Source organism: Urocitellus parryii, chromosome 6 (genome assembly GCF_045843805.1).
Source record: "Urocitellus parryii isolate mUroPar1 chromosome 6, mUroPar1.hap1, whole genome shotgun sequence".
Lineage (NCBI taxonomy): Eukaryota > Metazoa > Chordata > Mammalia > Rodentia > Sciuridae > Urocitellus > Urocitellus parryii.
This window is the reverse complement of record NC_135536.1, coordinates 132,145,809-132,171,376: the sequence shown is the minus strand read 5'-3', so window position 1 is coordinate 132,171,376 and position 25,568 is coordinate 132,145,809. Positions and strand designations below refer to the sequence as shown.

Below are 25,568 nucleotides of genomic sequence, written 5' to 3'. Positions count from 1 at the left end.
TTTATTCCCACTTTCTAACCATTATATCCACTTAGCTCCAAACACTTTCTGGTTGCACTCAGCGATATAGGAAAAGGAAGGACCAGTAAAAAAGATTATGGTTACTCCTAATATTCAGCACAGGTTTAGGCGGTGCTTAGCACTTCACTCTGGCAATTGTTGAATGAGAATTATTCTTCTGGGCTTTATTAGTCCTCAACCCATTTCCCTCCCCTGGTACTGGGAAATATAGGCTGAAAGGATGGAGGAGGTTCGATTACTCTAGAAGCATTTATTAAAGCCCCTGATTTATATTAGATCCTGGGAGAGGTAGGGGAAGACACAAGACACACATCCAGAAGAGTTCCTGCCTCCAGGATGGGAGTCACCAATGGAGATGGTTGGGTTTGGGTAAGTGGACCAGCAGTCTAAAGGGTCATGAAGGTGGGGGCGAGGCTGCTGCCACAAGAGGCCTGGATCTTAGACCGCCTTGGCTCCTGTGGATCTAGTTCAAGCTCCCAAGCAGCATGCCTGGCTCCCCATCCCTGGGGCTGCTTCTCGAAATCAGCTTCGGGAGGTTCCTTACTGGCAAAATCCGAAGGGAGCAAGAAAGGAGTGTGGACAGCAGCGGGGGTCGTGGGGTCTCCATTGAGGGGCCCATTCACAGTTCTGTTTCAAGCACAGCGCTTCCCTCCTCCCTGGGCTTTGCGCCGCCACGCCAGCGCAGCTTGACAGCCGTCGTGGGTCAGTGGAGGGGTGGCCAAGGGACTGGGCGCCGGCCCCTCCAGGCGTGCCGTGGCGGGCCGGCGGGGGAGGGACAGCAGCAGGTGACGGCGCGGTTTCGGGCTATAAATAGGGGAGCGTCGTGCCGGCTGCAGGGGCCGGCGGCGGGGCTGGAGGCCGGCTGGAGGGCGGGCAGGGCGACGGCGCCATGGGGTCGCGGAGGGCCCCCAGTCGCGGCTGGGGCCTGGGCACGCGGGCGGGGACGGGTCCCGACGGCGAGGACGATGGGCCGGTGTGGATCCCCAGCCCGGCCAGCCGCAGCTACCTGCTCAGCGTGCGACCCGAGACCAGGTGAATAGCGCCGAGGGGCTGGGCAGCGCCGGGTAGGGCTCCTTTGGGGCGGGCGAGGCTCAGGGTGCGGCCTGCGCCCCTGCTGGCTCGGGCTGCTCCTCCTTGGAGACCTGGGTGGGGCCCGGGCCCTCGAGCGCTCAGCCTAAAGCCTAAGGCTTGGAGATAGGGACAGGGACAGGCCAGAATGCCCCTCATGGCTTCTCCTGACCCCTCGAGGCTCAAGGGCCTCAGGCCTCTGGCAACTGAGAGGCCCAAGAGAGGAGCAAGGCCCTATTTGGGGGATTTCACAGGGCCTGAAGGTTTTCCTTATCTCCCCACCCCACACCCGGCTACTCCCTGGGACTGGATTCCAGAGCTAGCGATAAGGAAAGTCAGAGTGGCTGAAATTCCTCCCTGCTGGTAGGGAGGGGGAGCGCACTGGTGGCAGGGGAGAGGGACGGGGGACTGCCCTGAATGGGACCTGATTAGCTCAGGGTGGGGGACATAGACCAGGAAGAAAGAAACCTTGTAATAAGTAAGGGTCCTCCTCATTGGTCTTCTTCCCAGGGTCTATATCAGGGCTGGTGAGATGATGGGGTGGAATCAAGGGCTGGTTCCTATCTGGGATACCAGGGATTGAGGACCTGAAGCTCTGAGGGAGCCAATTGTCCTGCCCTGTTGGGGGTGGGGGTGAGGTGCCAGAGAGGGGTGGAACTGATGAGCCCTTCACTGGTCTTCCCAGAGGTAAAGAGTATGGAGACTTTGTTTTAGGAGGAGGCTGCCCACAAATATACGGACACATAGACAACTGACAAGCATACAGGCACTGAGAAGGATACATGTATTGCCAGGAGACTGACACTTCCTGCCCATTCTGGGCAACTAAGTTTCCTTTCACTCTGGAGCCTGTTTTCAAAGGGGAATGTGATGGTTTGGCTATTGGGATAGTGTTGTTTCCTGCTCAGAATTTGTTGTGACCATTTGACGTGTGTTATGCAGAAAATAGACTTTACTGTGGGACACTGTCTAGAGATCTGTTATTCTCCCTTCATTAAACAGCATAAAAACAGACATCAAGGACGTTCGGGAAAAGTCCTGGGCACTTCCTCTAGGATTGGCTGAGTCCTATTGACCTTGGAGTTGGAAAAGTTCAAATGTAACCGGAACCTGTTTCTGTATAAAACACGTCAAATGGTGTCACATGTCTGGGGCAGGGCTGAGGGCTCCTGTTAGTGACTGAGTCAGACTTGAGAAGGTCCCTGGCTGCCAGGAAAAAATGCCCCTTCCTCTTAAGTACTGTCTGTACTTAAACACGGGAATGAAATGTGGTCCTTTGTTCTGGTCTTTAATGAAGGGCACTCCCTGTGGGGGCCTCACATTTGTCACAGTGACTTGTCTGGGCTTTTAAATTTTTTTTGTTTTTAGTAATGGGGATTGAACCCAGAGGTGCTCTACCACTGAGCCACATCTCCAGCCCTTTTTATTTATTTTTTTATTTTGATATAGGTTTCCCTAAATTGCCCAGGCTGGTTTCGAATTTAAGATCTCCTGCCTCAGCCTCCAGAGGCACTGGGATATAGGTGTGCACTACCATACCTGGCTTATCTGGGGTCTGTCGCCTGCTTCTGGCCTTGTCCAATACCAGTGCAACAAGGAGAAAGAAAGCAGGATTCTTCTTAGAGCAGTGATGAGGAAGAGAAGGAAAGGTGGTTCAAAATCCAGGTGGATTGGGGAAGACTGTTAGGAACAAGGCTGGAGAGTGTTCGAAGTGCTGCTGTCTGGCTGAGCAGTTGTGTGATGGACATTTTCATTGCATATTTGATGTACTCAAAGTAGTGTGTCAGCCAGAGAGCAGCAGGTGGGAAAGAAGTGGCAGTCTCAAGGCCCCTTGGACCTGAATGGGGATGCTCATAAAAGGACTGAACCTGAGGATTGAACCCAGGGCCTTACACATGCTAGTCAAGTGCTCTACCACTGAGCTACGTCCCCACATCCAAAAGGAGTCTCTTTGCCTTTAGAGGGACAGGATAGGCACAGTGGGAAAGAAGGTTTTTCAGTCTTGGATTTTGGACTATGTTATGCCCCTGTAGTTTTCTGTTTCATGCCAACTGGACACAACTGGACCCCTACCCCACCCCCTCCACAGGTTCTGTGAGACAAGGAGAAAGAATTATTTGGCCTCTGGAAGAGCCTTTGGCCAAAGAGGGGACAATGTGAATGGAACTGCCTGGGGAGGGCCAGCTGGAGGAGGCACCACAGAGTCTGCTGTCCCCCAGAACAGCCTGACTGCCTGTGGGGATGGGTAGAGTGCCCAAGGGAGAAAGAGGGTCCTTTAAGGACCTTGTCAACTATATCTGGCTCCAGTCCAGTTGAGCCTTGACTATCCCAGGGTCCTGACTGTAAGGCAAAGTTCTGCCCCCCACTCACTCTTGACGCCACTCAACTGGGTCTACCTGGAGACCAAACATTTTCTGGGTGTACTTTTACATGGAGCTCTTGAGGCATTATTCTCATGGGTCCTTGTGAGTGTGGGTTCTCCCTGAGAGTCTATGAGCAGCTGGGCAATGGCTGAGGCTCCAGAAGCCTTGGTCCCGGTCTAGATTCTATGTCCCTATGCACATCTTCCTTCCCTCTGCCCCAAGACCCTTGGAGGGGTTTCCAGTCCAATGACAGCTCAAGGATACTTACTGAGGTTAAAGGTGTGTAGAGCGTTCCACCAAGCTGTCTGGACTGAGAGGCCAAGCCTCTTCAGTCTCCCAGCCCGTAGGACCTCGCTCCTATAGGAAAGTGGCATATGGCTTCCTAGAATAGGATGAGGAGTGAAAGCATTTATGATGAATTTGGTTTTATGGGACACACAGACGTTTTATTTCAGATGAGATCGGGCACATTCTGGTTGGTATGGCTATAGGTAGAAATTTCATTTCATTTCATGGAGTCCCAGGTCCTGGTAGACTCAGAGGAACAGCAGAACTATCATGTTATTACAGATAGCTCCAAAACAAGCTTTGTTATTCTTTAGGGTTGGATGTCTAGGGTTAGGGTAACTGAGTCCTCAGGCCAGGACTTTCCATGTGTTTTATGAAATGCAGAAACAACGGCAGGCCCCCAGCTTCTATGATACTCCTTGTTCCCTCCCCAGGTCTACTTTACTTCTTTATGCAGACATCTTTCTTTCCTGGGCCTTGAATTCCCATTCTAAAATATGAAAGCAACACAAAGAACTCTTTAAATAAAGTCTTTCTGCCCCAACATTTGATTTCTCTGATTCAGAACTCCTCAAAGACAGCAAATGTGGAGCTCCCTGCCAGGGCCAGAGCCAATGGGGTACTGGCAGGTCTTCTACCTTCTGAAGACAAGGAGCTCCATCAGCCCAGGATTCCTCCTGATCTAACATGTAAGAGCAAGACCTAGAGAAAGCAGGACTTGGGGCCAGGATGCAGAACTTCACAAACAGCCTGGAGAGAGCTGGTGGGAGGGCTCATTATTCTAGTTCAGTCCCATGCCCACGTGCAGGTGGAACTTGTCATTTCCTCTCTAATTTAGAAAGCTGACTCTCCCCCTCTCCTTCCCAGGGAAGAAATCCAAACCCAAAGAAGGAGAAATATCTCATTTCTAAGAAGAGAGACAAAGGAAGTTTATGGTCCAGGAAAGGATGGAGTTGGCCAGTGCCTCAGAACCAAGGGAAGTTCGCCCACACAGCCTCCAGAGGATTTTTAAGGCTCTGAGCAAAAGCAGCTGCATTCTTGCTCCTTTTTACCATTTTTTTTTCTGGAGCAGTAGCTCCCTCTGGGGGACAGGACCCTTCCTGTTTGACAAATGCGATCTTACACTTCTTCTCCCCTCCCTGTCTTCCCTTCCTCCTTCTTCCTTTCTCTCTCCTTTCCCCTTCTCTTTTCAGAGAACGTGGGTTGAATACGTATTGTATGCCTGGCACTGTGCTAGGAGCTACAGAAACTACAAAAAGATCTAGATTTGAAGGCTTAATGGGTAGGACTTAGTTGAACAGAAGGAAGGAGAGAGGACTTTTAGAGCTGGGAGGACAAAAGTAAAGGCCATGGACACAACCATGCCAATCAGGGACAGGTCTGGCTCCAAGGAACCCGAGTTCCATTGGGAAAGTGAGAGAACCGTAGTTGTAGTGTGGCTGAGAGCAGATCAAGGAGGGCCTTAAATACAGAGTCAGGGAGTTGGGTCTCAATATAATGCTGATCCTGCAGCATTTTGTTCAGAGGTGGAGTTTGGGGTTAAAGAGGAAGGAGACCGAGGTGATCATCAAACATGGAGCCATGAGGATCTAGATCAGAGTCCAACAGTAGGAGCAGAGAGAAAGAGAAAAAGGCTGAGAATTACTGCCTGACTAGATTTGAGGCATGGAGGAGAGAAGGAGTCCAAGATGGTATATTTTGATCTTAGGAATTTGAGAGAATGCTGGTGGTATATACAAAACCAGGAGTATTGGAGGGAAAGCCAGGTTTTAGGGAACAGGATACATGGGTTTTGTTTGTTTGTTTCTTTGTTTTGTGTGTGTGTTTTCTTTTGGTGGTACTGGGGATTGAAACTTGGGTTACTCTACTACATCCCCATCCCTTTTATTTTATTTTTTGGTACCAGGGATTGAACCTAGGGGTACTTAACCACTGAGCCACATCCCCAGTCCTTTTTATCCATTTATTATCTTAAAAAAAAAAAAAAATATATATATATATATATATATATATATATATATATATATATATAGAGAGAGAGAGAGAGAGAGAGAGAGAGAGAGAGAGAGAGAGAGTGTCTCCTTAAGTTGCTTAAGGTATCACTAAGTTGCTGAGGCTGGCTTTTAACTTGTGATTCTCCTGCCTCAGTCTCCCAAATCACTGGGATTGTGGGTGTGCTCCACCATGCCCTTTTACTTTTGATTTTGAGGCAGGGTCTCACTAAATTGCTGAGGCTGGCCTGGAACTTGCCATTCTCCTGCCTCAGCCCTGAGTTGCTGGGATTACAGGCATGTGCCACCATGCCCAGCTAAGATCATTTCTTTAGGATCGCAAAACCAAACCCATGCCAAACGCAGTGGTGCATACCTATAATCCCAGCTATTCTGGAAGCTGAGGCAGGAAAATCACAAATTCAAGGATAGCCCAGGAAGCTTAGTGAGACCCGGTGGTTTCAATATAAAAAATAAAAGGACTGGGAATGTGGCTCAGTCGTAGAGCACCCCTGAGTTCAATCCCCAGTACGAAAAGGAAGGAAGGAAGGAAGGAAGGAAGGAAGGAAGGAAGGAAGGAAGGAAGGAAGGGAGGGAGGGAGGGAGGGAGAGAGGGAGGAGAAAGAAAGGCAGGCACAATAGCTCACGCCTGTAATCCCAGTGGCTCAGGAGGCTGAGACAGGAGGATCATGGGTTAAAAGCCAGCCTCAGCAATAGCAGGGTGCTAAGTAACTCAGGGAGACCCTGTCTCTAAATAAAATACAAAATAGGGCTGGGGATGTGGCTCCGTGGCCAAATGCCCCTGAGTTCAATCCCTGGTAGAGAGAGAGAGAGAGACCTACAAAACAAAAACAACAACAAGTAGACATGGGCACATGCTGTATGCAGTCTTAGAGCTTTCTGTGGTTAGAAATGTAGATCACAATTGCCATTGTACAGGCTGGGCTGTCAAAAAGGAAGGGAGAGTATTTCTGCAGCTGGAGGGGATATGGGCTGGTGGCCTTGGCCATCTCCCAAAGAGCTGAGGTCCAGGGCTCCACAGGAGATATTTGTGTTAGAAAAGGGAGAGGGAGAGGTAGAAGTCAGTCTACCAAGGGCCTAGAGTTCCCTTGGAGCAGCCTTGTGTGGGGCCTCCTCCCTTGGTGCACAACCAGGCCCTGGTTAGTGCCCCAGGCAGGAGGGTGATCAGTGCCTCAAGACTGGAGGGGCCTCCTGTTGGTCTGAGCAATCTGGGTCCCTCGGGGCTCCTGCTGGATTAACTGCTTTTTTTTTTTCTCCTCTTCTTCACTCTCCCAGCTGGTTTGCCTTGCTCTTTAACCAACTTTAACATATTAATAGTGGGTGTTCTCCAAGCCACCTGTCTTCTTCTTAGCTTGTGAAGGGAATTTCCAGGAACAAGGCTCTCCCTCTCAAAAGACAGTGGAAGCAGGAGCTGCCCCCAGCCTGGTGTGCTGTGTGCTGGGGAATTGGCAAAGGCTCCTTCTGAGGACAGAGACCCAAGTGCCCCAGGCACACCTCTCTCCCAGCTCAGCCCCAAGGACCTCCTTCCTGCCTAACCATTTTTCTGGACTCTGCTGCCTTTAACCAGCTCTTGGTTTCAGATACATTGGTGTCCAGTGGTGAGGCCACTTGCTAACTGGAGCAAGCCAACTAAGACAGCTGGTCCCTTTTAATAGAAAGGCCTCCGGGGCCCCAGATGGTGGCCGATTAATACTTCGAGACTGTTGTTGATTTTGCCTCATCCTCTCTTTGCTTTTTTGGCCTAATGATTCCATTTGCTGTTTTTGCTTAGCTTATCAAGCAACCGGTTGTCTCACCCCAGCTCTGGAAGGTAAATGCACATTGCATTACATTTCTCGGACTGCTTTTTTCTTGGGTCTGGGCCTTGAGGGGCCAATGGGTGACTGCTTGTGCGCTAACCAGACTGCATGGGTTGAGGGGAGGGTGGGAGGTGAGAGGGTACTCACGTGAGCATGGACAGGAACCAGAGATGATGCTTGCATGGGCCATTTCAAAGGGGCACAGGGACCCAGGAATAGAAATATGGGCAGGGCTCTCAGATAGATGCCTGCAGTGACCTCTCTTTGCCTTTGGGACAGATACCATGAGAACAGAGCAGAGAGCCACCAGTCACATGACCCACTCCTTCCTCATCCTAAGTTTTCATGTTTTTTGTAACTACATATCTAGGTTTGACGCCTTATTCATCTTCTAACCATGGCTCCTGCCTTTTACATTAATATTTTCCCACAGTCCCTTAAGTTCTTCTTTCACCTTCTCTTTCTCTGATTTTTTCCTTTTCTTGACTCCTCTCCGCTGCTGCAGACTGTGAACTCCGTGAAATCAGAGAATATCATATTACTGTATTCCTGCATTAGCTTGTTCTCAACCTGCTGCAGAGCCAAGGCAGGGCCTGAGCAAGCCCACGGTTGATGTTTACTAGTGGAAAGACTGTTTGTCCTCTTGCCTCCCAAGCTGGGGACAACTCTCTACCCCTGTCTAAACTGTTACCATCACAGTGGGAACATTTCCTGGCTACTTCCCACCCCATGGCCCCATCCCAGACTCCAGAAGATTCAGGGAGAGTGGCTACCTTTTCATGACAGAGGATGTTTTCTGAGTAGCTAACCATGTCTACAGGCATGGTTAGTGCCTACTAAGCACATGTCCTTGATGTTGATGAACATCGAGGAGACTTTGTTCTGGGTGGCTCAGGGTTGGAAAGGAGTATATCCCAACTGATTCAAAGAGTGTGGAAGTGCTGAAAGAGAAAGGATCTGGGGTTTATTCAAAGCAAGGTACCTACCAAATCTAAGAGCAAGGTTAGGTTCCATTGAACATCATGAAAACCAACGATTCCGATGTTCTTTGGAGACATGTGATCAGTGAGTGATGTCCTTATGAAGTCATGGAGTGGGAAAGACTCAGAGATGTCAGGATTGGAAAGATCATTCCCAGATGTGCACAGACCTCCCGGCTTTCTAGGGGACCTGATGGAGCACACTCAGTCCATGCACATCTGAATGGTTTGGAGGATAGGAACAAGAAGCTGTAGACTTTCAGTAGAATATGACAGTGTATACAGTGATTTTCCCTGTCTCCCCAGATGCATCCCAAGCCCACTTCCCTAGAGGGAGGGCTTTCTAGCCACACTTAGTTTACCTATGGTTTTCTAATATAAACTATTTTTTTTAAAGATAGAGGAGAGAGAGAGAGAGAGAGAGAGAGAGAGAGAGAGAGAGAGAGAGAGAGAGAGAGAGAAGGAGAATTTTTTTTAATATTTATTTTTTAGTTTTCGGCGGACACAACATCTTTGTTTGTATATGGTGCTGAGGATTGAACCCGGGCTGCACGCGTGCCAGGCGAGTGCGCTACCACTTGATCCACATCCCCAGCCCTAATATAAACGATTTTATGATATAGTTTAGGTCTTTGTGAGGAAGATTCAAGAAAAGTTTTTATTCCATTCAAAATGAGTCTAGCATGAGCACTTATCTCTGCAAATTTTCTTGAAGCAGTTTCCTTACTTATCCAGTAGTGAAATGATTTTCTTAGACTTGCCCAAGAGCTTTCTCCCTAAGAGTCTAAGCAGAATATTAGATCCAGACTTGTACACAGATGAGATAGGATATAAATTCTGTAGGGGGTCATACTTAGGGATGTTTTGAATTAGTTACAGAATCATAGACATTGAATTACATTTGGCCTGGAATTTTCTAGAAAGTGTTAATGGAAGTTTGGTATTTTCCCAGTCAGAAATTGCTATCAGTATGACAGCAGCAAGAAACATTTCTAGATGTTAATATTTTCTGAGTGTTCAGAGAGTTGATAGCTTTGGTCTCAAAAGACACTCTGTTTGAGTGACTTAGCTTATCGGACAGGTGAGTTCTAGGTGAGAGGGTACTGCACAGAATGTTCAGAATGCATCTGACTGCAGCTGTGCAGTGTGCAGGTGTGTGAGAAGTTGGGATCCCCATCCTCAATAGAATTTTTGGGGGGAGGCCTCCTGTCAACTCCCTGAATGTCCCAGTGTCTGTGGAAAAGCTACAGTAGACCCCCATCAATCCAGAAGTCTTTTTTGATTTGAGACGCTCTTTCTTCCTGGGTCTCAACCTTTCTCCTCAAACTCAAGTCCAGAACAATATTCACAGAAAAGATACACTGAATGTAGAGCTCTTCCCTGAAAAGTACTTAGGTTGCTTGTGCTCCCATAAACTCACTCCACCCCTGATGGAGAGTCATAGACAGATGACCGTTGCCCTTGGGGGACCACCTCTTCCTCCGAGACCTGGAAAAAGGCACCTTTGAATGTTTGTCTTCCTCCACAGTTCCTCCTGCTCTGCCCACTCTTTCCCCTCATTGTCCCTGCTGCTCACAGAGGGTGTGTGCCTGGGAGGGGGAGGGGGGCTGGGCACAGCTTGAGCACCACACCACCTGTCTATGTGGTTGCGCTTCATGCCTGGGAACGCACTGTCTGCTGGCCCGTGAAAGGGGTTGGCACTGTGGTTTGGTTTGCTTCCTGTGTCCAGGAAAGAGTGGACCATAAGCCTTGAGCAGTTTTGGTGAGTTTGTTTTGAACTCAGTAAGCCCATGGGTGACCCTGAATTCTGGGAGATGGACCATCACAGGGGCACTAAGAGTCTCTGGCTTTTGCAAGAGTGGGTCTGTTTGGCTTGGCAGTCCGCTGGTTGGTCCTGGATCTGCCAGCCCTGTTTTCACTTCAGCATGTGGTGTCCAGGGATGGAGCAGGAGACTCACCCCTGGCTTTCCAGTGCTGGTCCAAGGCCCTGTTTGGGGACCAGGAGCCTATGGGCAGCTGCCTGCCTGTTGTGATGGGTGTGGGTCAAGATTTCATCCAACACCTTGGTACCATCCCTACCCCACCTGGCCAAGAGGCCCAGGCTTCCTTGAAGAAAGAAAGGGCTGGAGCTCTGGCCATAGGATGACAGACAGACATGGTAAGATTTAAGCTGTCCTGGACAAGTTCAGGCTATGGTAAGTTTCCTGGGGGAGGGCCGCTCTGAACAGCTCTTTGCCTTTCCTAGGAGCACCTTCTGCTCCATCATTGCTCAGCTAACAGAGGAGACCCAGCCACTATTCGAAACCACACTCAAGTCCCGGTCTGTGTCTGAGGACAGCGATGCCAGGTTCACCTGCATTGTCACAGGTAATGAGACTGTCTATGATCCATGCCAAGGCCTCTGCATGGAGCAGGGTCCAGGGTGGCTGGGGGGACAGGTGTGGCGGGGTGATGGGTCATGTGTACAAAACTGTGCAAGTTGACATTTGCTTTCCAGCTTTGTCTCCGGTTTGATCTCTCCGTGTGGGCAAGTGTCCCTTTCTCCTCCCCTTCTGGAGTCCCATATATACACTGTTATTCTTCAAAATCTGTCCTTAGTAAAGTTTCCTCACCCTCAGGCATACTTACATCCCTGATGAGTTGATCTTTGAAGCCATCTCTCTGAATGCCCCATTTTCACAGTTGAGTAGTTTGTGGCTTGCAAGTATCAAGCCTGAGAGGCAATGATGTGGTAATTCTGATTGCAGATCCTAGAGGCAAACTGCCTGACTTGGAATCCTGGCTCAGCTCCTTTGTAGTATATGGTATTAAGTAGCTTATATCACTTCTTAGCTGCCTTATCTGAAAAGTGGGAACAATAATACAATGAATTTCATAGGATTGTAAAACTGAGTTAATACATGCAAAGCATTTGGAACAGTACCTGGCATACAAGTAAGTACTATGCAAGTTTTAGGAATTAAGACTACGGTTGTTTGTATTTCACTGAGCTCCATGGTAGAATTTGGAGTAATTTTGGCAAACTAGGAAGCAGAGTGATACCCTTAGAAGGGGAGAATGGGAGCTGGGAGCACTGGGAAGTTGGCTTCAGGAGTCATTCCCTCCCCTCACCAAAGCACAGCCTAGTTGCAGGGACTGACCTGCTTCAGGGCCTGCAGAATATCCACCTCCATGGGTCTCTACCCCTCCCAGCTACCCAGCCACCAGGTCAAGGGTCCCTATCCCAGCTTCCTTTGAGAGCCCATTTTCTCAGTTAGTCAAGGGCATGGGTGATTTCCAGCTGTGACATTTCCTGATTCTGGGGCATTCATCCACCCCACCCAGCTAAACAGCTTCTTTGGGATTGGGATTCCCATAGACAGTTCTCTGCCTTCCCTAGAACCCTGCAGCATCAGGCTGAGAACACTGCTCGAGGGACAGAGTTACCTGTATCCCCTACCTGGGCCCAGCACAGTGCATTTTGCAATATTTGTTTCCATTGTCATTGAAACCTTGCAAAACCCTGTGAAGTAAGTGCTATTATTAGTCCAGTTTTGCAGAGTTGAAAGCTGCCTGGGTGAGCTGTCTAGTTCCACAGGACTGGTGAGGAGGAGGTCCTGCTTTTTCTCTGCAGTGTCCACATCTGCATTTCCTTGCCACTTTAGCACTAACAGTTTTCTAGAATAATCCGGTTCTTTCACCACTCTGTGGTTTCTTCTTTATTTAGGATGTTGATAATCCCTATTTTTGAAGAAAATTAAATTTTATCAAATTAATGCACGCATGTAGTTCAAATTATACTAAAAAACATTACCATAACAGTTCATGCCTCCCACGGATTTGTCTTCCCAGAAGCAACCATTTGTAGCTTTTAGTGGTCTTTTGCAGCCTGTATACATTTCCACAGTGCTGAGTAATAAGTAAATACTTCTAACTCTTGAGTCTTTTTTTTTTTTTTGTGTGTGTGGTACTGGGAATTGTACCCAGGGATACTATACCAGTAAGCTCTGTCCCCAGCTCTTTTTAAAATTTTATTTTGAGACAGGATCTTGCCAGTTTGCCAGGTTGGATTCAAACTTGTGGTCCTTCTACCTTAGCCTCCTAAGTAGCTGGGACTATAGGAGTAAGACATTGCACCCTGCCAGAAATTATCTTTTGTATCTTCATTTTCTCTATTTCCCTTTTTTATCTCTTCCATATAGTTATAATGTGATTTTTGCTTAAATCAATATTTACTGTTTCCCTTATTATGCCTTTGTGCTATGAGTCATAACTGAATATTGTAGTACATAATGTTATACTATAATAGTGTACTATGTTATAATCACACTGCCAATGATTATATACTTTGTATATACAATATATGAGCATGTATACATAACATAATAATTATGTATACATTGTAGACTATAATCATACTGTAGGTGATTATATTTTCTCTGTTTTTCCTGAAGTTAGTGCTTTCCTTAGTTTTTTATTTGTTTAGTTTTTTGGTATTTCTAATGTTTTATTTTTCTTTTTGTTTTTTCTTTTTGGTACTGGGGCTTGAATCCAAAGACACTTTACTACTGAGCTAAATCCCCACCATCCTCCCTTCTTTTTTTTTTTTTTTTTGTGGTGCTGGGATTGAACCTGGCCAGGGCCTTGTACATGCAAGGCAAGCACTCTCCAACTGAGCTACACCCCCATTACCCCCATCCTTTTATTTTGGGGGGACATGGTCTCATTAAGTTGCTGAGGTTGGCCTTGAATTTGTGAATTTTCTGCTTCAGGCTCCTGAGTAGCTGGGTTATGGTGCACATCACAAGTCCCAGGTTTTTTATTTGATGGTAGGAGGAGATGTGGTCTCACTATGTTCTTAGGTTGGGTTCAGACTCCAGGGTAGGTGCATGCCCACATGCCCAGCAGCTAATTTTTCCTATACTTCTTAATATACATATTAGTTGTAGATGGACACAAAACCTTTATTTTTTAAAAAACAATTCTCCTTAGCCCTCTCTTTTTGAGAGAGAGAGAGAGAGAGAGAGAGAGAGAAAATTTTTAAAAATGTTTTTTATTTTTAAATTTTTGGCGGACACAACATCTTTGTATATGGTGCTGAGGATCGAACTCAGGCCGCACGCACACCAGGCAAGCACGCTACCGCTTGAGCCACATCCCAAGCCCCTATTTTTATTTATTTATCTTTTTATGTGGTGCTGAGGACCAAACCCAGGGCCTCACATATGCTAGGCAAGCACTCTACTACCAAGCTACAACCCCAGCCCCTAAGAACTTTTTTTTTAAATAACTTTATTTTATTTTTTTATTTTTATGTGGTGCTGAGGATCGAATCCAGGCCTCACATGTGCTAGGCAAGTGCTGTACTGTTGAGCTACATTTTTCTCTTTCTTGATTACATTCTGGTTTGGGTAGTTTCCTAGAAATACTGCATGGGAAGTAAATGTTGGACTTTCTGTAAAAAATGTCTCTTTTACTACTTTATGCTTGGTTGAAAGTTTGGCTGGCTATAGAATTCTTAGTTGAAGATACTTTTCCTTCAGAATTTTAGACACTACCCTCTTATCCTCTTGCTTCCAATGTTGCTGCTCAAAGTAGGAAGACAGTTTGCTCCTAATTCTTTGCATGTGACTGTTTTCTCTTTCTGGAAACTTATAAGAGTGTTATGATATTTCATAATGATGTATTTTGATATGGGTCTCTTCATCCTGCAACACGCTTGGATGCTTTTAGTCGGAAACTGAGAGCCTTTAGTTCTTGGAAATGTGGGATTGTTTTGATGTTGATTATGTTGATTTCCTTTTATTTATTTATTTTTTGGTGGTGCTGGAGATGGAATCTAGGGACTTGCATGTGCTGGGCAAGCACTCTACCACTGAACTACATCCCCAGCCCCTTGATGTTGATTTCTTACTCCTTGTTTCTCTATTCTTGCTTCTCCTGTGGACTTACTCTCTTCTTATTATTTTATTTTTTAATATTATTATTATTATTATTATTATTATTACATTGCTGGGGTAGAACATGCTGGGCAAGTGCTCTACCAAAGAATTATACCCCCAGCCCTTGTTCTGTTTTCTTATCCTCTCTCCTTTCATCTGTCTTTTGTTCTACTTTCTGGGAGATTTCCTCTGTTTTTGTTTTGTTTTGTTTTTTACTTTTGGTACTAGGGACTTATCCCAGGGGTGCTTTATCACTCACTGAGCTACAACCCTGTCCTTTTTAAAAATTTTTTATTTTGAGACAAGATCTTGCTAGGTTTCCGAAGATCTCACTAAGTTGCCAAGGCTGGTCTCTAACTTGCAATTCTCCTGCCTCAGCCTCCTGAGACACTGGAATTACAGCCACGGACAACCATACCAGGCTCATTCTGCCTTTTAACCTAGGAGCCTACTGCTTCTTTGCCTGGCAAATTCTTCTTCTCCTTTAAGGTCCAGCTCAAAGGCTGATCCCCTGGAAAGTCATCTCCAGCACTTCCAGGGAAGCCCCTGCTCCATGGCACAGCTTGTTCACACTTCTGTTTCCAAGAAGATCATGAGATCTGCAAGGACAGGTCACCCCCTGTCACTTCGTGCCTCTCTGGACCTGGTACAAAGAAAACGTTCAGTATTTTATATGTTTGCTAGATGACCACAGTGAACCTTGACTTGTGCTGATGTCAAAATCAGTATCTTCTCTACTTTCCACATTGTCTGTTTACCTCAGCTGTGGCTTGGATGCTGAGGTAACAGCAGCTGCTCTGTCTGGGGATCACTCAAGAGGAGCAAGCATCAGGCACAGCTCCCCCTTCTTTCCTGTCCTTTGAAGTCATGAACTCTGAGAGAAGTGTGGAGATGCCAGAAATTCATCTGGCATACATACTGGCATATATAATCTTGGGTCATTATATTGAAAACTCCCAATGTCATTATGGAACTAAGTTTTTCCTTTTTCAAGCCCAATCCAAGTAAGCAAATTATTTATTTATTTATTCATTTCAGTTGGGAATCAAACCCAAGGCCTTATGCATGCTAGGCAAGCACCCTACCACTGACCTATATCCCTAACCCTTTTTAAATTTTGAGACAGAGCCTTGCTAAATTACCCAGGCTGGCCTCAAACTTGCAATGTTCTTATCTCAGCTGTGCTGAGTAGCTGGGATTATAGACATGTGCCATCACACCTGGCCAGTAGAAAACTTTTATACCTTATCTTGTGACCACCAGTCAGGGCCTTCTGCCCTGGAGCACCTGCCTGCTAAGATCTAAGTCACTACCAATTGAGTCTACAGTTTCTAAGGTTCTGGCTGTCTTTCATATCCACCCCTTAGTCCATTGTTTCACTTTCCCTTTACCTGTCCCCACATACATCCAAAATCTCAGGTTATGCTGGGAGAGGATAGCATATGCTTTATAATCCCAGAAACTCAGGTAGTCTAAGGCAGGAGGATTCCAAGTTTGAGGCTAACCTGGGTAATTTAGAGAGACACTGTCTCAAAATACAAAATAAAAAGGGCTGGGGATATAATTCAGTGGTAAAGTACCCCTGGGTTCAATTCCCAGCACTAAAACCAAAAACAAGCAAAAAACAATGATGACAAGAATGAACTCGGGTTGTCTGAGTTTTATGAGGCAGATTAGGAAAGAGGTCGCTGTCACCACCCCTTGACTGGAGTGCTGCTATCTTCACTGAGCCTGCCCATCTTGGTCTGGCATGGTGGCTTCCCTCTTCCGCTCTCCTCAACCCTCGCTGGTTCTATGTTGGGATATGTGTGCAAGTGCATGCGAGTACATGTATGTTGGAGTGGGAGGAGGAAGCATCAGCCATAGGCAGGCTGGACGGAGGGACTGAGCCTTTAGAAAGAACCAAAGTTCCAGAATAAGTCTTTTTTAGAGAAACATGTTTACTATGGCTGCTGTGAGCAAAAAGTCATATGTTGGTCTAAGAATGCCTATTGGAAAGGGCACTGGAAAAAGAAAAAGGAAACCTGGGGCTATGTCACATGCTGCCGTGTGACCCTGCACATTACTTAGCTTCTCTGAGCCTCCTTTTCCTTTTCTGTAAAGTAGGGATTAAAACACCTGCCATTTTATAGCAGAGAGAGATTTAAATTCTGGCTCTTTTGCTTACTAGCCAGATGACTTGGGACAGGAGCCTTAATTTCATGAGCCTTGATTTCCTCTTCCTTAAATTGAGGGTTTGTAACAGCATATTCCTCATTGAATTTTTGTAAGAATTAGATGATAATACACAAAAAGAGCCAGTCCTATAAGTACACACCTATAATGCCAGCCACCCAGGAGGCTGAGGCAGGAGGATTGCAAGTTCAAGACCAGCCTTGGCATAATTTAGCAGGACCCTGTCTCAAAATTTAAAATTTTAAAAAGAGCTAGGGATGTAGCTCTTGGGTTTAAAAAAAAAAAAGTCCTGTATACGTGAAAAGCATTCATCTCAGTATCTGGCATACAGTAAGTCTTCAGTAGATGTGAACAGTTTTTTTGCACAGAGTTATTCTGAGGCCCAAATGAAATTATGTATTTGAAAGTTCTTTGAAAACTTTAAATTTTCATTTCCTTTTCTTCTGAATCTGAGCTTCTCTTAACCAGGATCCATTGGAGTGAGACTGCAGATCTCTGAGTTGGCTTCCCCAGTCAAACCTTCTGGCTGTGAAACAGAGATCACGGAGTGGGAAAGGGCAGAGGGAGGGCCACATGCTCAGGAACCAACATGGTACTGCAGCCCAGAGCCAAATGTGTGTGTAAGCACCTTACCATAAGCACACATGTGAAAGCATGCATGTGTGAGCAGCTGAGCGAAAAGCACCCAGACCCCCCTGTTTTGTTTATTTTAGAATATAGATGGGACAAGGCAGTATTTTCTCCCAAATAAATTTGCTTCCAAGTCCAATGTCACTATGAAGCCCTAAGCTGTTGACCTGCACTTTGTGTAGAGGCACAAGAGGGTGGCATGGGGGCTGCGAAGTCCACTCAACATCCCTCTCCTTGCCCCGCCCCTCCTCCCTCCCCCAGCTTCTCTGGACTCAGATGCCCTGGAGGCTGAGGCGTGCTGGGCAGGTCATGGGGGCAGGGAGACTGAGCTGGGCCCTTGCAGGGATGAGATCATTCCAGGGGATGGTGAGGACACCTGTGCTGGCCGTGGCCGCACACACACACACACACACACACACATACACAGAGAGAGAGAGAGTGATGTAACCAGGGGCTTTAACCACAGTGGAAACATGGGGCTCACTTTACAGCCAGGGCTGCCTGAAGTTTATCCTGGTGGAGCCAGCTGCAGCCTTGCCTCCCTTGCTCCCTGCTCCTGTACACAGTTCCCCAGAGTGCCCTTTGCTTTCCCTCTCACACTCTGTTACTGTTGGGTTTTTGTCAAGCACACCCTTCCCATCCACTTCTTGTTTGCTCACTCATTTTCTTACTCATTTACTCACTCATCCAGCAGGTTTAAGTAAGTAACTACTATGTCCCAGGTACCATGTTAGGTTAACCAGGCTAAATTCCTGCCCACATGGGACCTGAGACTAGCAGGAGAAAGAGACAAGGAAATAGTCTATTACAATATTATAATTAGCTATGAAGGAGAAGTACAGATGGTGTTAGAACTGATTGGAGGTGCTAAACCCAAATTTTCTGAAATTCTGCCTATTCTTTAAGTCTAATTCAAATGCCACTTACTCCAAAAGCCTTCCCTGATTTTCCAGCTGGAGTTGATTGCTCCCTTCCCTGCACCCTGAGCTCTTTGGACGGTGCTTATGTATTCATCTATAAATATTTAATGAGTGTTGATTCCATATCAGGTGCTATTCTAGGAACTGGGGACACAGCGGTGAATAACACAGATAAATCCCTGCTGTCACAGAGCTGATATTCCACAGTGGGTGGGAGACAGTGTTGGGCAGGATGCTCATAACCTAACAAACTCATAGTGTATATCAGGTAGCAATGTATTCTTTGAAGACAAATAAACATTAACCAGGATCAGAGCTGTGTGCAGTGTGCATGCCTATAATTCCAGTTATTTGGGAGGCTGAGGCAGGTTGATTGCAAGTTCAACGCCAACCTGGGAAACTTGGCAAGATCTTATTTCAAAATAAAAATAAAAAAGGCTAGGGAGGTATCTCAGAAGAATATGAATACTCTTGGGTTCAATCCCCAGTACTGACAAAAAAAAAGTTGGGGGTGGATAGGAAGTTCTAGGGGGGGCATATTTTGCCCAGGGCATAAGGAAGGCCTCTATGAGGAGGTAACAGAAGAACAGAGACCCGTGGGAATTGAGTTGTGATGCTTTTGTGGTATGTTAGGTGAACAGTGGGACCACGTGACTGGGGTGTGGTAGGAAATGAGGCTACTGCAGCACCTGGGCCCTTACCAGGAGAGCTTGGGTGAGACAGGAGCTGTCAGGTTTTGAGCAGAGGTATGCCATGAGCTGACTCTATTTCAAAAGGCTTATTCTGGCTGTTGTGCCAAGAATGAGCTGAAAAGAGGTCAGGATGGGAGTGGTGAGATCAGCTGAGTTATTGCAGATATCCAAGTGGAGATGATGGTGATATGGACCACACTGAGGCTGGGTGGGGAATGGCAAGGTGATCACACTTGGGATCTATTCTGAAGGGAGGGCTGATGTGATTTCTAAGGGAGTAGATGTGAGCAAAAGAAAGGAATGAAAAAGGATCAGTTGGGTGCAGTGGCTCATGCCTATAATTCCCAGCAGCTTGGGAGGCTGAGGCAGGAGGATCACAAATTCAAGGCCAGCCTGGGCAACTTAGTGAGGTCCTAAGCAGCTTAGTGAAAAATAAAATACAAAATAAAAAAGGGCTGGGGGTGTTGCTCAATGGTAGAGCACCCCTGGGTTCAAGCCCTGTACTGCAAAAAAAGAAATAAAAATTTGTCTATACTTGCTATCTTTTTTTTAAAAGAGAGAGAGAGAGAGAGAGAGAGAGAGAGAGAGAGAGAGAGAGAGAGAATTTTTAATATTTATTTAGTTTTCAGCAGACACAACATCTTTGTATGTGGTGCTGAGGATCGAACCTGGGCCGCACGCATGCCAGGCAAGCGCGCTACCGCTTGAGCCACATCCCCAGCCCTATACTTGCTATCTTAACTCCCCTCTTCCAACCAGGCTTTTCACTCATCACTGCATCAGAATTGCTCCTGCCAAGGTCACCCACTTGGCATTACTGAATATGATGGCCAATTCTTATGCCTACATAATGGCTATATCCATAGCCCTTTTTTATTAAAAAAACATTTTTTTAGTTGTAGATGGACATAATACCTTTATTTTATGTGGTGCTGAGAATCAAACCCAGTGCCTTACACATGTTAGGCAATTGTTCTACCACTGAGCTACATCCCCAGCCTCATAGCCCTTTTCATTTTTTATTTTGAGACAGGATTTTTCTAAATTGCCCAGGCTGGCCTTGAACCTGGGATCCTCCTGCCTTAGACTCCCTAGTCACTGGGATTAGTAGGCGCCCGGTTAATATACAACTTTTAAAAATACTTTTGCTGTAAAGGAGAAAGTAGAGAAATGGGGGCAGGCACTAAGGAGGATGTGGGACCAAAGGAAGTTCTTTATAAAGAAGGACAACACTTTAGCAGGCTTATATGTAGACAGAAATGATGTAATAAAGAAGAAAATTTGGATGATGTAGGAGAGAGCAGGAACGATTGTTGGAGAGATGGCCTTGATTGACGAGAGGAGGTGGAGTCCAGTGAGGGTCTGCTCTTGACAAAAGTGTGGTTTGTCCACAGACAGGAGGGAAGACAGAGTGCGTGCAGGTGCCAGGTACACTGCTCCCGTGTGTGGGCACATATCTTAGTTTTTCTAAAGAAAGATAAATTCCCTGAGAACAGAGTCCCTGGCTTACATGCTGTGTGTGTTTAAGTAAATGAATGTTAGGAGTCTTTGATTTCTAACAAGTGATGCTAATCAGTTGGAGGTAGCTCAAGAAATGAAGCAGAATTCATTGGTCAGACTGTGTGCAGACAAGGAATGGAACCAGTATTTGGAAGCAGTTTTTGGAAGCTCTGATTCTATCCTGAATGTCAATTTCATTTTCCCATCACACTGCAGACCAGCTTTATCTACTTCTTAGTTCATGTGGCAAAGCATAACTACTTTGCCCCTTTGAGATATATTTCTAGACACAATGGTAGACTGTTTCTTGGTCCTGTTTCTCAAATCCTAGGTCAAAGGATTGGATTCAATTAGTTCTTTTGATGTCTACTACTGGGCTGATCAGCAGTGGCCAGACGGGCAAGAAACATTTGACTGTAATAGTTGGGATCTCTTTTCTGTGGGTGGCTGGGTAGACACCTCAGTCAGTCTCACTATAGTGACTGAGTGGGTAGACAGGTGTGGAAGGGTGTATAGATGGGTGAAGAATGAATGAATGGATGGATGGACAGATGGATGTTTTAGTTGTGTTGTCAAATAATGCAGCCCAGGAACTTGTAATGAAAAGAGGAGGGCTCTTGGCATTGATGGTAGTAGTGGAATTTTGGGGATACCTCTGAGGATGAAGCCCTTACTACAATTGAGGAGGTAAAATGGGCCACATAGAAAGAGATCTCATTACTACCAGTCAACAATTTTTGGAAATTCTTCACTCCCATTTCTACATGAAGCTAGGAAGTTTCTCCTCCATATTTCCCTTTTAGCTGGAAGTGTAAATGTTTTCAGCTCTCACAATTTTTTCTAATTTCTAAAAATAAGCTGAGTCACACAAAGGGCCCTGTGCTTCCAGGAGGCCTGAGGCAGGTGGTCCTGTCCAATTCTTTTCAGGTGCTCTGGGGAAATCCTGGCTTCCTTTTCTCTCCTCCCACTATTTTGAAACTCACCTTCCTGAAACCCAATCTGCTTCTTTCTCAGGATACCCAGAACCAGAGGTGACTTGGTACAAGGATGACATAGAACTGGACCGATACTGTGGTTTGCCAAAATATGAGATCACTCATCAGGGTAACCGTCACACACTGCAGCTGTACAGGTGAGGGAGAGTGGCCTGTTTTGCACTCTCTGCCCTCCTAAGGGTCCTGCACCTGGATTGTGCCCTCAGAGATGGAGCAGGCTGGGTGGAGGTACCCAGGCACTATCTGAAACAAGAGGCAGGTCTGCCATTGAGTTGAACCACCTGGATAACTGTTTGCCTGCCAGTGGCCGGGATCTCCTAAGGCCAGGGTGGGAGTATTTCTGACAGTCACAGAGCTGAGTGCAACCAGAGGAGATCCTGACCCACATTTTCCATGAGGTCAGCAGCCAAAAAAAGCAACTCTGTCATCGTTACTTCACAAGGGGCTGCGCTGGTCACCTGCTTCTGAAGGGAGCTCTCCTGAGCCCCAAGTCTAATCTAATCCCTTCTGGGACAGCATGAACTTGGTCAGCTGCCACCTTCTTGTTGTGGCCTCAGTTCCTTCAATTCTAACAGAGGGTGAGGGCTGTGGTGACATCTGAGATGGGATGTGGCACTCAGGGCCCGTCTGGTGATGGGGAGGGGGCGCATGCTCAGCTCTGGAAGATTCTGGCTGTGGGGAGCGGCGGGGGGGGGGGCTGTCACCTCCAGGGTGGGGGGTGGCACCTCATGCTCCTACTTCTAGGTGTCGAGAAGAAGATGCCGCCATCTACCAGGCCTCTGCCCGGAACTCCAAGGGCATTGTGTCCTGCTCAGGGGTCCTGGAAGTGGGCACCATGACAGAGTACAAGATCCACCAGCGCTGGTTTGCCAAGTTGAAGCGCAAGGCTGCAGCCAAATTGCGGGAGATTGAGCAGAGCTGGAAGCATGGGAAGGATGCTGCAGACGAGGCGGACACCCTGCGCAAGCTCAGTCCTGACCGCTTCCAGCGAAAGCGGCGACTGAGCGGGGCTGAAGTGCCAGTGTCCTCAGCCCCAACCAGGGAGGCTGAAGATGGGACCTCGGCAGCTTGGCAGGAAGGAGAGAGTGAATCTGAGCACCCTGGTCTGGGTCTGATCAACAGTTTTGCTCCTGGAGAGGTGCCCACCAATGGGGAGCCTGCCCCAGAGAATGGGGAAGATGGGGAGCATGGCTTGCTGACATACATCTGTGAGGCCATGGAGCTGGGGCCTCAGAGAGCCCCCCAAAAGGAGTCTGGGGCCAAGAAGAAAAGAAAAGATGAGAAATCTAAGCCAGATGGGCAGAAGCCAGAATTAGAGAAGGCAGCCCGAAGCCACCGCTCTTCAGAAAACTCTGTCTCCAGCTCAAACACGCCTGGTCCTTGTGGGATACAGGGTCCCATGGACATGGAAGAGGTCCAGACCCATCCTAGAGGCAGGGTGGCACGGGGACCTGAGTCTTCTGGAACAGATAGCACCAGGCAGCCAGCCTCTACTGTGGGCACTCAAGACAAGGCCCAGGATGCCTCTGCCCTAACCCGTTCCCAGTCCCCCGCCCCTGTCCCAGCCCCAAGTGCAGACCAGCAGGTGTATTTCTCCCTGAAGGACATGTACATGGAGAACTCTCAAGCTATCGGGCCTCGGGGGGAGGAGGAGTCCCCACCCCCAAGTGTCAAGGCATCTAGAAACAGTCCCTTGGGGAAGGTACCCATCAAGGCAAGAGGTGAGGGGGCACCTGCCACCTCTGGCCAGCCTACACCCTCCTTGGCTCCCCAGCCAGCTCGGCCTTTCAACAGGAAGAGATTTGCCCCTCCAAAGCCCAAAGTTGAGCCCGCCGCTGACAGTAAGCCCATTTCTTCTTTGGGTCAAGCTCCAGAACATGGGGCCCAGAACTTAGAGAAGGCCCCGTCTCAGGCTTCTGCCCCCGTGCCAACACCCCCTGCCCGCCGGAGACATGGCACTCGGGACAGCCCCTTGCAGGGGCGAGCAGGCCACAGAACTCCAGGAGAGGTGAGTGTGGGTGTTGGGTACTTGGAGGCTGCTCTGGGAAGCTGACCTCATGGAAACTCTTGCCGTAACAGCTTGGCAGCCAGTGAGCAGTGGACTATTTATAGAAGGGGGTGGGGAGGCAAGGGAGTGCCAGCCAGGAGCAGGGGACCATAGGCTTGAACCTTGCTCAGCCAATCTCCACTTGCCAGACATGTAGGCAGCACAGCTTGACTGTGTCTTTCTCTTCTGAGATGTGGGAGTTCACAGCCAAGGGGGCTGTGCCTCAGAAGAGGGAAGGAAGATGTTCTTTGGGGGAGGAATGGGCCAGTGGAGAGGTGTCCCCCCCACTCCATGGGGGGCGGGACTGAGCAGCAGGAGTGTGGTGGAGTGTCCAGTGGCAGGTCTCAACCTGAATGCTCATTAGATTTTTAAATATACTGAATGTCTAGGACATGCTGGTTTAATCTGAGCTTATGTAAGGTTTTAGAGTCGGGTATCTCCAAACTACCTTACCAACTTGTGATATTGGGCCCGTCATAAAATCATATTAACAATACGAACTTCATAGGGCTGTTGTGAGAACTGAGGTGCTTAGCCTGACACATTAAGAACTAAATAAATAGCAATTGGTATAAAATATTAATATTCTGGGAACAAGAGTACCATCAATTTCTGGGGAGAAGGTAGACAACAGAGAAAAGAGGAGGTTTTGTGTGAGGTGCAGGGGTATTGGGGTGTCCACTTGTTAAGGGCAGAGGCAAATGGGTCTAGACACTAAGGAACTGGAGGAGCAGGACTGATAAGATTAACAGTAGGGTTCATGTTTTATGTTCCAGGGGCAGAGGGTGGGCAGGATTTCCCAGGGGTTTAGGGAGCGGGTGTTGTACAGCATGATAGAAAGAAGACAATAGTTCTTATGAGTTTCAAGAGTGATGGTGAAGTAGATAAAATAGATAGAACATATTTATCTATCTGTTTATTTGTTTGATTAGTGGTACTAGGAAGGGAACCTAGGGCTTCATGCATGCTAGGCAAGCCCTCTACCACTGAGTTTTGTCCCCAGCTTTTTTTTTTTATTTTAAAAATTTATTTACTTTTTAAATTTAATTTCTTGATACCAGGGATTGAACCCAGGGAGCTTAACCACTGAGCCAGTAGCTGGGATTATAGGCGTGCAGGGACATATTTATAATAAGAACTTATCGATTGTGTATCTGAAATTCTGATTGAATTGGGTGTCCTGTAATTCTTTTTACTAAATCTGGCAATCCTAAGTAGAGATAGCTTCTGATTTTGGCAGGAACTAAGATAGACTTTTTCTAAGGGTAGAGGAAGCAGGATTCCTGGGCTGGGGAAATAGAGGCTTTCTGAAGAACAGGAAGAAGATTGGGCAGTAGTGTTTCAAAAGTGTGTGGACAGAGGACAGATGGTTTCTTGAAACAGTAAACACATGAGGGACAAGCTGATACAGCACCTCTGAGAGAGCAAAGGGAAAAGAGTGCTTGGTGGAGGTTAAGGAGAGCCCATGTTCAAGGGTGACCAGGGACATGGCTTTATTTCAGTGGATGCTAAGGTCAGACTGTGGAAACAGTTATTTCAGAGGGCTTTGGAGTGGGGCAAACCTCAAGGACCTCGGACCGGACTCTGGACTCTATTGCTTACTTGACTCTTTGTGCTTGGTCTCAGGTAATATGGGGTACTGGTGTGCCAAATTCTTGGGGGCCCAGGGAAAGCTTGCTGGAACTGCTCCACATGCCCGACAGCCTACATGTTGGACTGCAGGGCCTTTCTGGAGAGATGGCCCTTGTAGACCCCTAGGAAGTGAGTAGGCTGATTGCCAAGTCTGTGTGTGAATCTCACTTCACTGGATATGGGGAACCCCACACCAGGGTGGCTTCATCCTCCAGGCAGGGCCCTGGCAGGATGTGCCAGTCCCACCCCTTCCAAAGGTGGGGGATGGCAGGGGTAGTGCAGGCATCTGAGAGGTTGAATTGATTTCACTACTTCTGCAAAACCTTGTGTGATTTTAATTTTTAAAAATTTATTAAAAAATGGAGTCTATGATCTCAAGAATGGGAGCCCCTTGGGCTTTGGGTTGGGACCTAGAATTTTGTACCATAGAAATAAGGGGAACCAGGAATTGAGGTATTGATGCACTCTGAATCATCTGGATGACTAAGTAGTATCTCAGTTTATGAAACTAAATGGTTCAAGACA

At 47.2% G+C, this 25,568-nt stretch overlaps 1 protein-coding gene across 2 annotated transcripts in view; it reads left to right on the top strand.

Moving 5' to 3' along the window:
- Nucleotides 1-849: 849 nt before the first annotated feature.
- Nucleotides 850-25,568, top strand: part of Alpk3 (alpha kinase 3) — a 53,992-nt gene continuing 29,273 nt past the window's right edge. The window contains exons 1-5 of one of the 2 annotated variants that reach the window (XM_026388238.2): nucleotides 850-1,053; nucleotides 7,524-7,562; nucleotides 10,777-10,898; nucleotides 21,384-21,501; nucleotides 22,109-23,372. In XM_026388238.2, the coding sequence (XP_026244023.2) occupies nucleotides 911-1,053; nucleotides 7,524-7,562; nucleotides 10,777-10,898; nucleotides 21,384-21,501; nucleotides 22,109-23,372 (1,686 nt within the window). In that variant the 5' untranslated portion in view covers nucleotides 850-910. The remainder of the gene's footprint in view (nucleotides 1,054-7,523; nucleotides 7,563-10,776; nucleotides 10,899-21,383; nucleotides 21,502-22,108; nucleotides 23,373-25,568) is intronic. The other variant, XM_026388237.2, reaches the window with a different exon arrangement.